At 36.5% G+C, this 16,629-nt stretch overlaps 1 protein-coding gene across 1 annotated transcript in view; it reads right to left on the reverse strand.

Annotated features, from left to right (window-relative positions):
- TOMM70 (translocase of outer mitochondrial membrane 70) overlaps positions 1–16,629 on the reverse strand; it is a 38,193-nt gene that overhangs the window by 5,846 nt on the left and 15,718 nt on the right. The window contains exons 3-9 of the mRNA XM_045902755.3: positions 14,738–14,864; positions 13,043–13,152; positions 9,413–9,561; positions 7,521–7,728; positions 4,810–4,944; positions 3,283–3,390; positions 2,304–2,420 (exon numbers count right to left, since the gene is read on the reverse strand). Coding sequence (XP_045758711.1) covers positions 2,304–2,420; positions 3,283–3,390; positions 4,810–4,944; positions 7,521–7,728; positions 9,413–9,561; positions 13,043–13,152; positions 14,738–14,864 — 954 coding nt within the window. The remainder of the gene's footprint in view (positions 1–2,303; positions 2,421–3,282; positions 3,391–4,809; positions 4,945–7,520; positions 7,729–9,412; positions 9,562–13,042; positions 13,153–14,737; positions 14,865–16,629) is intronic.

The following is a 16,629-nucleotide window of genomic DNA, read 5'->3' on the forward strand; positions in this document are numbered from 1 at the left end:
CAAATAAAAGCTTAAAAGAAAAAAAAAAAAGTTACACTATAACTATTAGTGTGTATATAAAGTAACATATAGATATTTCATGAAGTAAAAATCAAAAGAGGGGTCAAAGGATAGAAATTTTAGACTAGTAACGTTAGTGCTGATAAGATGATAGCTCAAGTAAGCCATAGCTATTCTGAAGGTAGCATAGTGACAGGGAAAAATGCAATTAGAAAAGCTCTCAAGAGGTTGTACCTAGTATTAGTTTCTTTAAAAGCTATTCAGTGGCCTTTGCTCTTTTAGCTGCTTATAGAAATCTGTGCCCCAAAAAAACCCTTCTGAATTTCATTTCAGTGATGAGCATGGTGCTGTCATTTTCTGGTTTGTTCCTAATCAAACATAATGCATAAACCCAAATGTACTTATTCAATAAAAATGTCCTACAATTATAATGTGTGTTTGTCCTATCTTAACTTCTATGCATTCTGTAAAATTTTATATCACACATGCTTTCACAATAGTGTGTAGTCAGCCACCAGTGTTTCATTTTTTTATTATCACCATTCTGTCTAGAATTTTAAAACAAATATATCATTTCAAACTCAATTTAAAGAATTTCTGGGTTGTACTTCATACCCTAGAATCTCAATTCTTAACAATGCAGTGATATTAGGACTTTTTTTCTTCTTAAGAAAAAAAGATTTTATTTTAGAGAGAAAGAGAAAGCACGAGCAGGGGGAAGGGCAGAGGGAGAGAGAAAATCTCAAGCAAACTCCATGCTGAGTGTGGAGCCCAACACAGGACCTGATCTCACAACCTGAGCCAAAATCAAGACTCAAACGCTCAACTGACTGAGCCCCCCAGGTGACCTGATATTAGGACTTCTAAAGAACAGATCCAACATAAACCAATCTTATCATAATCCCTCTCAAAAAAAAGTTATACCCTGTGGTACTTATAACTTGACCAAAGAATGCATGGAAGAAATTAAAAACAAAACAACCTGCAGAAAGGTTTGGAGGTAGGTGTCTACCCCAGACAGTCATTTTATTTTATTTTATTTTTTAAAGATTTTATTTATTTGTCAGAGAGAAAGAGAGTAGGAGTGGGGGAGTGGCAGGCAGAGGGAGAAGCAGGCTCCCCACTGAGCAAGAAGCCTGACACGGAACTTGATCCCAGGACCCTGAGATCAGGACCTGAGCCGAAGGCAGACACTTAACGGCTGAGCCACCCAGGCACCCCAGATGGTCATTTTTAAATGTTTCTTATTTCTGTGATGTTTGGGGTAGGGGGAAAACATTTCTTTGGAATAAAAAAGAGTAAGAGAAGATATTATACAGCGTACTGAGATACCTGGTTTATAAATATACCAAAAGCAACTTTCAACTTAAAGACTAAGAAAACAGTCATTCTGAGATCATTTACTTACAGAAAAAAGTCTGTGGCTATAAGAAGCTAACCATTTTCATTTAAATGGATGACTTAAAATTAGTAAGTTTTCAAAGACTTTAGACTACAATTAAAAAGTGAAAATAATTTTTAAGTGTACATTCTACTTTCCACACCTTCAATCCTAAAGCAAGGAAAGGTTCAGGATTTGGCAAACCACAGAGATATTAAAATGAGCTGTCAAAAGGACAGTGATCTAAATAGGAAGAAAAACCTTTCCATGACATTCTTCCCACCAACTGCACAGAGTAAATTTTCCTAAGGTAATTAACTTCTGTAAATCCAATCCAAATGAACACTTGAGGGAAATGCTCAACTTTAGCTTCCCCACGTTGAGTTTAGGGCCAGGGTTTTCAAACTGTATTAACATAGGAGTCACTCCTAAGGTGATTCAAAAGACCATTTTGGAGGCAGGGGAATCGTAACAGGAACAAAGCCATTTGTGTTCATAGCATCTGCACCCAGGGAAGCACCGTTTTCTAATTTCCATACTGAAATTCAGCATACAAATGCAGTTCTTTAAAAGGACTGTAAACTGGGGCCCTGGCTGGCTCACTCAGTGGAGCACACAACTCTTGATCTTGGGGTTGTGAGTTCGAGCCCCATGTTGGGTGTAGAGATTACTTCAAAATAAATCTTTAAGGGGTACCTGTGTGGCTCAGACGGTGAAGCATCCAACTCTTGATTTTGGCTCAGGTCATGATCTCAGGGTTGTGAGATCAAGCCCTGCATCGGGATCTCCTGGGCATAGAGCCTGTTTGAGATTCTCTCTCTCCTCCCTCTCCCTCTGCTCCTCCCCCACCTCTAAAAAAGAAAATAAAATCTTAAAAAAAAAAGGACTGCCAACTGAAAAAAATAGGAAAAATCACATTTACCTGAGCATATAGTGCATAGCCTTCAGCACACCTTGGAAATTTCTTTATGACCTCTTCAAAACCTTTCATAGCTGCTTGGATTTGTGAAGAATTGTTTCCTGTATATGCCTGGCGATACTGTTTTAAAAAAATCAAAACAGGCCTGTCAAATCAAGAACTCAAAAACTCATGGAATTTAACATATTACAAAAGTCACACAAAATAACATAAATATTTCCAGAAAAGCAGGTGATTTGCTAACCTAATTTGCTGCATCTAAAAGGGTTCCAAGGAAATACCTCCGGAGCAGGGATCCATAGGCTATGTACAACTATGACTTCATTGCCATTATACAATTTCAAGATGTTCAATAATCTAGAAGAAGGCACACTAACTTGTAAGAAGTTAACTTTGCATATAAATGGGGGAGTTTTAAATCTAATACAATTTATTACCACTTTACCAAAGTTACTATTAAGCTTCACCTAATAACATTTTTCATCCATAATATAAATGTGCTCATGACCAATTTCTTTAAAAAGTCTTTTAGGACTCAGGCTATAGGGTTAACTGGAAGTACCTCATTTCACTAAAAATGAACTTATTTTACCTGATTTTCAGCTTTGTGTTTCTGAATATTAATAAGGTGAGATGAGAAAGCAGTTATGTGGTATGATTGAAGAGTATTTCCTCAAAATGCTTTTGTTTTTTTGTGCTAGCTTATGGTAGAAAAGCAGGGAGAACAGTGCTGTTTAGGGGAGCATGAAATCAGGGAGAAACATCTACCAAGATGAACTCAAATAAAACATCCAGAGGAATACAGAAGCAATTCCTCATTTAGCAAATACACTTCTATTACCCTAAACACATTTTTCCCTTGTAGTCATCCTTTGGGGGAAAAAAGAGATGATGGTTTTGTAGACAATGAGGTACTTATTTTTGTTAACAATGGGAAATACAAATGATGTTTAGGAAAACACAAAAATAAAGTAGAACCTACCAATGCAAAACATTTCTGAGCTTGTGCCAGAGCTGACTCAGGTCTTAATCTAATACATTCATCAAAATCTGCCACTGCTTCTTCAACTTGATCAAGCAGTATTTTCAGCTAAGAAAAAAAACAAAAACACACACACACAAATATACACAATTCAAAATAACAGGTGCACCAGTTGAGTACAGTGTCTCTTATCACAGTTCAGCATCATGCTATGCATGTAGTATTCGATACAGAATTACTTTCTAGAAACAGTGAACTAGAAAATCCTATCATTTAAAGGAAAGATTCTAAAACTATTAACCAATTTTTTCTAAAGCACTATTAGAGGGGAACCCTCTTGGGTCCCCTCCCTCCTTGGGAGCTTTGTAGGATCACTTTGCTATCGCTCAATAAACCTTGCTTTGCTGTCCACCAAAAAAACAAAAAAAAACCCACAAAAAACAAAAACACCATTAGAAACCACCATTTTTGTACTGCAGTTTTGGTCACTCTTAAGCAAGAAACCTGTTCTCCTAGAAAACTGAACATCTCTGTACTTTAAAATTTCAAAGCGGATCAGACATCAGTAATTACCTTTCTTTCTTTCTTTCTTTTTTTTAAAATATTTTTATTTATTTTTTCCAACAGAGAGAGAGACAGCGAGAGAGGGAACACAAGCAGGGGGAGTGGGAGAGGGAGAAGCAGGCTTCCCGCAGAGCAGGGAGCCCGATGTGGGACTCGATCCCAGGACCCTGGGATCATGACCCGAGCTGAAGGCAGACGCTTAACAACTGAGGCACCCAGGCGCCCTCTTTCTTTTTTTTTTTTAAAGATTTTTTTATTTATTTGAGAGAGACAGGGAGCATGAGTAGGGGGGAGGGGCAGAGGGAGAAGCAGACTCCCTGCTGAGCAGGGAGCCCGATATGGGACTCAATCCCAGGACCCTGGGATCATGACCTGAGCCAAAGGCAGCTGCTTTTCTGTTATTCTATGGATAGCCTATACATTCCACCCTCATCCATTTCAAGAAGCCATCCATATTAAACAGATAATAAAGCCATGTGTTCCCCAGATGAGGATGAAACTGGGAATGGCTTTCGTCACTACGTATCTTTACTAAAAATCAAATATGCTTATTAGAAAACTCCATTCAGAAGAGATTTTTTTGGGTACTATTTGGATAGTCCAGGACAAAATTTCCTTACACCAAGAAGCCCACAGAAATCACCTTGTTGATTCTAGCATTAACTCAAAATGTCCAACAAATGTTTCAATGTCACTGAAAATCTAGGAGCCAGAAACACCTGAAAACCAAACTTGAACAGGCAAGCCAACATTTGTAGGCTTCTTTTTTTTTTATCAGCAAATACCAAAACTCAAAGGACAAATATTTAAGATGGGACTGAATAAATGCCAACCCAAACTATAAAACTATACCTGTTCACAACTAGCAGAAGTGATACAAGGAAACCTGTGACAACATTCTCAAAAATGGTACCATATTCCTCAATCCAAAGGTCAGAACTCTTGATACGAAAATAAATTTACCTGTCCTCGGTGGTGATAAACATCTGCATTCTGAGGGTCAATGTCAGCAGCCATGTTAAAATCCTGAGTAGACAGCAGAGGCTGCTGCTGCTGCATGTACATGCTGCCTCTTTTGATGAGAGCATTTGCTCGAAGCTACAGAACCAAAATGAGAAAAGGTCTGTCATGACTAGAATTCAGTTTTTTTAAAAAAATAACAGCTTTATTGAAATCTAATTCACACACCAAAAGCTCATCCTTTAAAAGTGTACAAGTTGTTTTTAATATATTCACAGAACTGTGCAACCATCACCACTAATTCCAAACACTTCCATCACCCCCAAAAGAAACCTCATACACATTAGTAGTCATTTCCCATTTCCTCCCTAATCCGCAGCCCCTGGAAACCATCACTCTACTTTCTATTTCTACAGATTTGTATGTTCTGAACTTTTCACAGAAATGGAACCGGACATGATGTCGCCTTTTTGTGTCTAGCTTCCTTCATTTAACATAAGCTTTTCAAGGTTCATCTATGTCATACCATGTGTCAATACTTCTTTCTTCTCTATGGCTGAATAATCATTCTATTGTACAGATATACCACAATTTATCTGTTCGCCAGTTGAGGAACATCTGAGTTGCTTCCACTTTTTGGCTATTATGAATAACACTGCTATGAACATTCATGTACAAGTTTTTGTGTTGATATATATATATTTAACTTTTTGAGGAACTCCCAAACTAATTTCCAAAGGGACTTTATCATTTTACATTTCTACCAGTAATATGTGAGACTTCCAATTTCTCCATATCCTCACCAATACTTTTAATTGTCCATCTTTATGATTGTAGCCATCTTGGTGGGTATAAAGTGATACCTCATTGTGATTTTGGTTTTCATTTCCCTATGGCTAATGATACTGAACATCTTTTCATATTCTTATTGGCCATTTGTATATATTCTTCGGAGAAAGTCTATTCAGATCTTTGACCTATTTTTAAATTGGGTTCTGTTGTTGAGTTCTGTATATATCCTGGATAAAAGCACCTTATCGGATACATGATTTGTGAATATCTTCCCCCATTCTGTGGCGTGTGGCTTCTCTTTCTTGATGGTGTCCTTTTAATTACAAACGTTTTTAGTTTTGATGATTTTCGTACTGTTGCCATATCTAAAGAATCACTGCCTAATCCAAGGTAAAGAAGATTTCCTTCTAGGTTTTCTTCCAAGAGTTTTATAGTTTGAACTCTTACATTTAGGTTTCTCATCCATTTTGAGTTAATTTTTGTACAGGGCATATGATAGCCATCATTATTACTTGACATTAAAACAAAAAGTCATGGTCATGAAAGCAAGAAATAGGTTTCTTCTCCAAAAAAATTTTTTGAGCAAAAGTACATGTAAATTTTCTTTCAATGAAACAAATAAGAATGCCCCCACAATTATAACAAAAACAGAACATATTTGTAATCAGTAGGAAATTAAAAATTGTATTACGGGCATATCTTCAATTTGAAAACCTCATTTTGAAAGGAACTTTTAACAGTCATAACACCTTTTGTTCACAAGAGGTTAAGATAGTTTATTGGGCGCCTGGGTGGCTCAGTTGGTTAAGCGACTGCCTTCGGCTCAGGTCATGATCCTGGAGTCCCTGGATCGAGTCCCGCATCGGGCTCCCTGCTAGGCAGGGAGTCTGCTTCTCCCTCTGACCCTCCCCCCTCTCATGTGCTCTCTCTCATTCTCTCTCTCTCAAATAAATAAAATCTTAAAAAAAAAAAAAAAAAGATAGTTTATTAACAAATACTTAGGCCTTGAAAACAACTTTTCCACAAAATACATGAATGATTCATTTGGAGGGCAAAAAAGCGAGAATTCACTTAATTCAGTGAGGAAACAGGCCACAGAGATGTTAACTAGTAAGGCATCCAAATCATGTATCCGATAAGGTGCTTTTATCCAGGATATATACAGAACTCAACAACAGAACCCAATTTAAAAATATGTCAAAGATCTGAATAGACTTTCTCCGAAGAATATATACAAATGGCCAGTAAGAATATGAAAAGATGTTCAGCATCATTAGCCATAGGGAAACGAAAACCAAAATCACAATGTTAACTAGTAAATTAATTGGTAGCTAAGCTCTGTCTTATTAAAACACTGAGTAGAAGGCTCATATATTCAGATCCCCCTAAATCTTAATTATGAAAATAATTATGTACACCTAAAAAGCTGTTCCAACCACACAACTATAGAAACTTTTGGTATATTTCAGTATATATCTATATCATATTTTTAGAACCCGTTTTTTAATTCATGTAACATAAAATCTTTCAAATTATTAAATGTGTTTATTTTATTAAATGTATTTTATAATCTTGTACTACCTATTGTATGTTATTTACAGTACTACCTATAGCATTACTATATCACCCTTCCCCTGATCTAAATATAGTCTAATACAGTAGGCAGTGGCTTTAAAAGGAAGCTGAAGTTACCAGATGCCATAGAAAAAAGACAAAAATTTCTTTTCTGGCTAAAGATAAACATCACTGATATTTACGTTTCAGTTTCGCTGCACCAAATCATCATTAGGTGTAGTTGCTTCCAAAATAAAAAGTCTTTTGGAAAATGGTAACTGCAATGTGAAAAACTTGGCAAAACCTGTAATACAAGCCCCATTCTTTTAATTAATTCTTTTCACACACACACACATTTTAAAATGTACCTTCACATTAGCGTCTTTCAAACTGATGACCTTATCTAAATCTGGTTTGGCCGCAGTGGCGTTGCCAATAAGCAGGTAGAAGGTGGCTCGTAGTAATAATGCTTCTGCCATGTATTTGCCTTGAGCATCTATTTCTTTTGAGCATTCACTTATTATTTTATCATAGTTTTCTTCTTCCATATACTGTTTGGCCCTTAAATATCCAGAACTGAAAATAAAAATGAACATAGGAAATTATTTACTATGAAAGGATCAAATGCTGAAACTTGCCACACTTAGTATTACTAGAGTTAAGCAACTGTCCACTTCCCCTTAACATTCCAGTGTAGGACTGGAATGGGATAGTGGGGAAAGGAATAACAGATTAGGATTCCTGGTGTGGACTGGGATTTTTCTTGATGTCCTGGAAAAAGGTTAACAGAGTCAACAGCAGAAACCTAGGGTTACTGCCCAGGCTTCGGCATTTAGATGTGATAAAAGATGAGCTAATGACTGACTGATCTGCAACATGGACAAGGATCTGGTCTTATTCACCTTCATACATATGGCACACTGATGTCACTCAAGTTATTTTATGATCAACAGAAAGAAAAGAGAAGAGATAATTAAGTTTAGGTGACAGAAGCCAAGGGAAGAGACATGACCCAATCTGTACTTGGTAAAGAACACTCTATGTTGTGGAAAACACACTACAGAAGAGCAAGACTGGAGGCAGAGAATTATCTGAAGGGCTCTCATCCAGAAGCTGTTGTTTCACCTAAATAAACAGACCTAGAATGAATAGGTGGAAATATCAAAGAAGCAAATTTAAAGGAAGATTCTTCTATTAAGGGGGGGGCATTACAAAAACACACCCTTTCCTACTTTTTAAAATACAGTGGCCACAACATCATTATTCTTCTAAGATGATAACTTTTATTGAGGATGCCTGTAGAAGGGATTTTTTTTGACCTGAAAAGGAAATTTATACTAGCTAACCTCTAAGGGGTCTTACAAATATAAGGCTCAATAAGTTAGAGTATATTTTCTCATTTCATTTGTTATATATCCTGAGTACAGAAAACTGGCAAGTAACTTAGGCTGTATCAGTCAAAATCTTATGAACTCTCTTAATTTATCTTAATTAATCATTACATTCTAATATTCCCTGCATTTTAACTTCATTGTAGTTTTTCTAGCAAGGACTATTCCCTAACCTGAAGAGGAAATTATTGGCATTATCTTAAACATTTACTACTTCTCAACTACATTTTCTGAAAAGACTGTGTATCAACTAACTAAAATTTGAGTATCTTGGTACAATTATGCATAGTATCTTCCCTTAAAAGGTGGCCAACAATGGTTGAAAAATTAGGAGATACAAATCAAAAGCAATCTTTCCTCAAACTTTCCAATATGCTACAGATGCAAAACTATGCTTTGCTACAGGAACAATACTCCCATTTTTCCAGAACTCATTAAAAAATGGCATGTTGGTAGCAATAGTGAACCTTCTCTTAGAAAGGAGAGCTAGTTTTAATACCAAAACACAATATAAATGGATAAGCAGACTAGGTGACTTACATACCACATCACATCACTTGATCTCTAGTTGTAAACATAGCATTTTGTACTTTGGTTTCAATTCTCTATAGGAACAAACACAAGAAGCCCAAAGAATGGGTAGGCAAGCAGAAAACAAAGAAAAAACTCTGAAGAAAGTCACTCTTCAGGGCACGCCTAAGCACCTCATAGTTTATAAACCTCCCTGCACTAAAACATTTGGATGTTGAGCTACATGATACTTTTCAAGTTAGTGCCCCTGTTCCAATATAGTCAACCACTCTACTCACTGGGAATCCTCTTGAGAATATCATGTAGGACTATATAGATATTATGCTTGATACACTTACTTTTCTTTAACTTCTGAAGCCTCTCCTTCTTTGTCTTTATCTTCATCAGACTTCTCTCCTTTAAGCATGGGCTGAGAAATTATATCATCCGTGAAAGAACTGAAGTAAGATTTGATAAACTGGGGAGATGGCATCAGAGGTTCACGATTCTGAAATTTAATCATGTTTAAATATATCAAAATGAGAAAACACTGACCAAAGAAGCACGTACATTTGTACAACAGTGAGAATGACTGCTGTAAAAACTGGAATCTCATTCTCAAACAACTGAAGATTATTAGGCTCCAAACCACAGGACAGGACAAGAGATAGTGGAATAGGTAGAGTTACCCATCCCAGCTGTTCAAAGCAGGCTTTAAATGACACCTCCCTGGGACTCCTGGGTGGTGCAGTTGGCTAGGCATCTGACTCTTGGTTTTGGCTCAGGTCATAATCGCAGGGTCATGAGATCGAGCCCCACATTGGACTCTGAGCTGAGTGTAGAGTCTGCTTAAGACTCTCTTTCCTTCTCCCTCTGCCCCTCCCCCTCCCCGACACATACACACACACACGTGCACTCAAGCTCTCTTAAATAAATAAATAAATAAATAAATATTAAATGACACTTCCCCTCTCCAAAGATGTAAAGGATCAAGAACCCCTACTACTCACTAAAAGTTAAAAAGGTGAAATGTGTAACACAGGAGGCAAATAGCTGATGAGTTAAAAATTATCTCCTGGTATGCCTGGCTGGCTCAGTCAGTACAGAGTGTAACTCTTGGTCTTGGGGTTATAAGTTTGAGTCCCACACTGGGTGCAGAGATTACTTAAAAATCAAATCTTAAAAATGTAATAAAAAAATAAAATTATCTCCCTCTGGTCTCTGTCCTAGAAGATCAGCATCTTAATTAACCATTCAAGACCACATCTTACACAGGTGCTGTAATGTTAAGTCCATCTACCACGGGCTTTCATCTGTCCTCTAATTGTATTGCATCTGAAGATCTCCATTATAGTAAATGCCACTGAAAGTCTGAATGAAATCACATTTCTTATTTAAATTACCACTTTTGACATGGCAATCTGATTCATAATTATAGAAGTATTTTATTTCTCCTTTTAGTCTGATTAGGATGAAGTTTTAAAGAGGGTAGAGGGAATAACATGGCCATAAGGCTCTTATCATATATTTTGGATCCTTTAGCTTAAAAATTTAACCAAAAGATTTTTAAATTGAAATATGATATTTTAGATTGTATGCGTAACAAATACCATTTCTGTTATTTTGGTAGATTTAATGCCTTTGTATTTGAAGGAGGGGAAAGAAAAAGGGAATTTGGCTTTGTAAGTAAATGACCTAATCTAGGATAGATGAAATTGGGAAAGAAGACAACAACAGGAAATCTAAGGGGAAACCCATATTTTTTTGGAAGAGATTCAATGTCTTAATTTAGGATTATACAAGTTAATATTTTAAATCAAATGGTCACTCATCAAGTAAAAAGTCTGCTTAACTTCAGTATTTCACTAAAGACTCTGCATAGGAATATACAGTGGCAATCATTTTCCACTTTAAATAGCAGTCACTGAAGGCTAAGTAAATCATTAATGTCTTTTAGTTTACTATTTCAGCTTGGAAAAGGCACCTCCCTGCCTTCCACAGAGAATTACAAATTTAAAATGAAAACAATGTAAGTAATGGACTTAAGTATCAAAGGAACAAGATACAAATTCTAGCTCTGCCATTTATTAGCCATGTGACCTTGTACACGTCATTTTCAGTTTTCTCATCTCCGAAATGGCAATAAAAATACTTGCCTTATTTATCTTACAGGGTTCTTGTAAAAATAAAAATAATGTGAGGCGCCTGGGTGGCTCAGTTGGTTAAGCGACTGCCTTCGGCTCAGGTCATGATCCTGGAGTCCCTGGATCGAGTCCCGCATCGGGCTCCCTGCTCGGCAGGGAGTCTGCTTCTCCCTCTGACCCTCCTCCCTCTCATGCTCTCTGTATCTCATTCTATCTGTCTCAAATAAATAAATAAAATCTTTAAAAATAATAATAATAAATAAATAAATTAAAAAAATAAAAATAATGTAAAAAAGTATTTTGTGATTTTGTGCCACAAAGGTGGCATACAAACAGATTAGAAAATATAAGTGGAGGGGCACGTAGCTGGCTCAGTTGGAAGAGCATGTGTCTCCTGATTGGGGTTGTGAGTTCGAGCCCCATGTTGGGTGGAAAAATTACTTAAACAAATAAAAACTTAAAAAAAAAAAGAAAATGTAAATGGAAACTGATTTGGAACCTATGTAAATGTGGGTTATCTTATATTTTTCTTACCACCCAGGAAGTCCAACCAGTATAATCACTCAACAATAACATTATATAAATATACACAAGGAAACGAGGCTCCTTTGAGGTTGTGAGACTATTACATGGTACTTACAGTGTTTTGCGGAACCCCTGTTCTAGGAAATGATCAAGGGAAAAAAGGGTTCCAGAGTTTAAAGAGACTGAGAACAACTACAGCTACATTCCTCTTGGAGATTCACAATATATCCTAGCACATGAAAGTCCTGCAGTGAAGAAACCCGTTTTAACTGTTTAACTCAGTGAATATTCAGGAGTGCAAAATTAAAAAAACACACAGCTTATTAAAATCAATTTAAGAGAAAAGTTAATCTTAAAGAAAAAAGGAACAATTGACTTGACATTACTGAAGTTTAGCAAAAAATCTCCAGTGAAATTTAGTGATGCCTGTGGTAGTCCCATGGCACCTACTTATATCCCTCCATGACACTTCACCATATCATGCCTTTTACACTTACTAATGGTCTCTCTCACTAAATTGTAATTCTGTAAGGGCAAGGACCATATCTACCCACCCTTCTAAAATTGCTTTGTTCAATAAATGTTCTTGAATTAAGTCATCTGTTACAGACTGCCTAAAACCAGTGCCAATTTATATTTTATATCTTTAAAAACTTTAATGATATAGATAGGAGTTGGCAAATTTTTCCTGTAAAAGACCAGATAGTAAGTATTTTAGGCTTTGCAGGCCATACAGTCTCCGTCACAACCACTCCACTCTGCTGTTTTAGCTTAAAAAGCAGCCTTTTTAGGGCGCCTGGGTGGCTCAGTCTTTAAGCGTCTGCCTTCGGCTCAGGTCATGATCCCAGGGTCCTGGGATCGAGTCCCACATCGGGCTCCCTGCTCTGCGGGAAGCCTGCTTCTCCCTCTCCCACTCCCGCTGCTTGTGTTCCTGCTCTCGCTATCTCTGTCTCTGTCAAATAAATAAATAAAATCTTTAAAAAAAAAAAAAAAGCAGCCTTTTTAAAAACAATGTCTGAGGGCAGTGTTCCAGTAAAACATAACTTACACAAACAGATGGCAGAGTGGATGTGGCCCATAGGCCTTGTTTGGTGACCCCTAATGTAGATGAATTCTTTCAGTATTCTCCAGATACCATATTGGATATAGCCTACATTCTTATTTTGAAAAGATAAGCCACAAAAGCCTAAGATCACAGGAAAAGACTATAATCCAGATCTAATTTCAGTTACCATTACTATCACATCCAAGTTTAAGCAGTGTAAATTAAAAATGACCCTTCATAATGTATATTCCCTCTACTGACCAACTCAGACTTACCTTGTATTTTTCTTTGGCTTTCTCTTTTCCAAGAAGTTTAAGAACCTTATCAGCTAACAGCATGCTTTGTTGATTTTGGAACCCTTCTAGTATACACACAGCAGTGACATCTAGAAATGATGGAAAAAATAAAAGTATAAAATTATTGCAAAGATGATCAGCAGCATCAAATGGGCACAGTGTTACCACAGAAAGCCAAGCGAAACTGATAGCCTGATGTAGCTATCAATTTCATTTCCAATAAATTGATTCTGTTCAACATTTAGTTTTATATACTCTATAACTGAACTCAAAGCTCAGAAATTCCACTTCTCTGGTTATTCACTTTCCTCACCTGTGAAATCCAAGGGACTATACTGCATGGTTTGTGATGCTTCTCACCACTCTCACATTCTACATAGTAAATAAACAAGGAATCCAGGAAGATTCTCTTCTGGCCAGTACCTAGAGGCCAAATCAGTGAAATGTGGCTCTCTCATGTCTGATTCTTTTTATAGGCCTCAGAGTTATTCCTTGTGTCCAAAGCCATCTGGCCAAGAGTTCTCAATTAAATCTGCTGCAAAATACCATTTTCATCTGGTTATGCCACAGCTCAAGATAAGGTGGTTTCACATTTAAAAGATCAGTGGTTCCTTAAACTCTCAACCTTTCAGAATACTCAAACACTAGCTGTTCCCACTCTTTCTGAATTCAGTTTCTCAAAATACCAAATCCTCCAAACAAGTCAATTGGCTGTGTGTTCCTCTGATAACCTGGCTAATGCCAATATCAATGTCTTTTTCCCATCCCATTCCTCCTATCTAAAATCCACTTAACCTCCTTTCTACCGATTATTAACTGTTAGTAACTTCCAGGGCTGGCTGAAAACTCAGAATTCTCTTTTCCAAAGCAACCGTCCTTCCACCCACAACCAAAGTACACGACACCACAAAACTTCAAAAAACCATTCTCTAAACCATCCTCACTTGGTAATCCAAATTTTAAAAATAAAATGGCTTTTTCCTTTTAAATAATGTTACTTAAAAAAATAATTATGGCAAAATCTGATTATTGATTTTAGCAGAGTTAGCTTGTCTAAATCACACTTTGGTTTAGCGCCATGTCACCTACAAAAACATACTTTAAAAGCCAGTGGTCTATATATTCTAATTGAAGTTTTGGAAGCAAATATGGCCAATTAGAGGCCGCAGAATATTTGCAGTATTCACTAAGAACGGCAAATTCACTTGATGCTTTGTACCAACTACATAATTTCCAATCAGGTATAAAATCATGTTTGAAAATGTCAAGAGCAAAAACCAAATGTTTTCTTTAATGATTCATCTTAAAATTATTTCATATTTATTTAGGATAATCACTGAAAACATGCAGATTCTTAGCAACACTATCACTTACCTAAAACCTATTTTCTGATTTCTTATTCATGGAATTACACTGAGGCTCATTAATTGCCAAGTTAAAAATGTATGGGATGTAAACTTCAAATCTTAATACTAAATTCCATAACTGAGAAGAGAGACAATACTCAAGTATCAGCAATCTCAATTTAAACTAGGAAACAAATTCTCAGGTGGGGAAGAATCTAACTTTTAAATACAAGTGATTTCTCTACTCACAAGCAGAGTTTCATATAAATTTACCAATGACTATAAAGCCTTTAGTAATTTTCATATGTAAACACAAAAATACCCTCACCTTCTAAACATTCCTTTTTATTGTCTAGCTTCTCGTGGGCTTTTGCACGTCTAAAGAGAGCTTTCACATATTTGGGATTAAGTTCAACAGCCTTTGTACAATCTTGTGCCACCTCTTTCCATTTTTGCTGTAATTGAAAGTATTAAAAAAAGTCACACTAAAGGAAGCACTGTTCAAGAGAAATCAGTTTTGGAAACTTAACAGGCTGAGTATTAAGAGTCCCATAACACACAAAAATATTCCCAATACATAAAGAGTTAATATCCACAATATATTATAACAGCTCATATAAATACTTGTAATAAAGAAAAGCAACCTGATTTTCAAAAACAGGCAAAGGACCTACTTAGGTGATCTTTCTACCACAAAATCTACAAACCTACCTGCATCTCTGTGTTCATATCATTTCCTTCCCTGCTGTTAAAAGTGAGGAAGTGCCCCTCTTCATCAAAGGCTACCCCTCTACTTGTGATCTGGATCCATACTGCCCCCACTTCAAGGACTTCACTCTGTTAGCTATTTCTCCTCTGCATCAATCTCCATCTCTACTGAAGCATTCCCATGAGCATAAAAACACTCACTCTAGTATTTTCCAACTTTTAAAAATCCTCTTTTGATTCCATAATTCCCTGCAGCTACTACCCCATTTCTCAGCTCCTCTTTATTGCCAAACCTCCAAAGAACAGCCACTCTACTTGATTTCTGTTTACCTCAATGTGGGCTCCTTCTCAGTTTCCTTTGCTAAATTCTTCCCCTCCACCTGAGTCCTACAAGTGGAACACTCTTGGCCTCATCTCTACTCTCTCTCCCTAGGTGATTACATCTATTGTCCTGGCATTATATAAAATCTAAAATTAGATGGCTCTCAGATTGGTCTCTTTAGCCCAAACCACTCTCCTTAAAATAGAGACATTTCTAATTCAACTTCTACTTAGCTGTCTCACTCCTTGCCCATTCTACCGTTATTAACATTCCTGCTTTTCTTTATCCTTCACATCCAATACAACAGCAAGTTGTTGGTCTCAGCTTTCTTTCATGTTTTACCTAGGCTACTACAACAGCATCCTTATTTGGTCTCCCTGTCTCCACTCTTGCCTCCCTTTAATATATTCTTGACAGAACATTGAAAGCAATTTTAGAGGATGTTCCTGCCCTACTTAATATCCTTAAGTATTTCCCATTACACTCAGAATCAAATCCAATTTCCTTACCTTTGCAAGGCTTTGTCTCATCTGCCCTCTGCTACCTCTCCAGTTGAATCTCTATACTCCAGGATCCTTTATAATCACACCAAACTCTTTTCCTGCCTCAGATCAATTACACATACGGTTTCCTCTATTTTTAACACCGTCTTCTCTACTATTTGTACCAACCCCACCTCCAGTCATTCCTCTGTTATAGATCAGGTTAATTCTTTAAAGCATTTATGAAGATGTCATTTAGTAGTTCATTGTTTAGCTATCCTTGAACTCTATGCATAACTGTTTGCTTTTATAAACCCAGCTCATACTATAGTAACCTTCCATATAGGAGATGGTCCATAAAATGTGAACAAATAAATGCGGAGAATAAAATTGCCCAATAACCACAGAAAAGGACGGTCAACTTTAGCAACATCTTAAAAAGTGTAAATTAAAACAATGAGAGACAGTATTTTTCTCCTACCAAAATGGCAAATATTATTAAGACTGATAATATAAGTCAGTGAGAACGATAGAAAACAAGCATATTCATATATTATTGTTTGGAGTAGGTATTGATACAATTTCTTTATATTTCCATTTCTAGAATTTTATTCTTGAATTTTATCCTCCCAAAAGTATGCAAAAAAAATACTTATGAAAATATTTACTCAAACATTGAATGCAATAGGTAAAATAGGAAACAATCCA

The sequence above is a fragment of the Mirounga angustirostris genome, unplaced genomic scaffold (genome assembly GCF_029215605.1).
Source record: "Mirounga angustirostris isolate CCGP_5_RB_7025 unplaced genomic scaffold, mMirAng1.0.hap1 SCAF_1, whole genome shotgun sequence".
NCBI lineage: Eukaryota > Metazoa > Chordata > Mammalia > Carnivora > Phocidae > Mirounga > Mirounga angustirostris.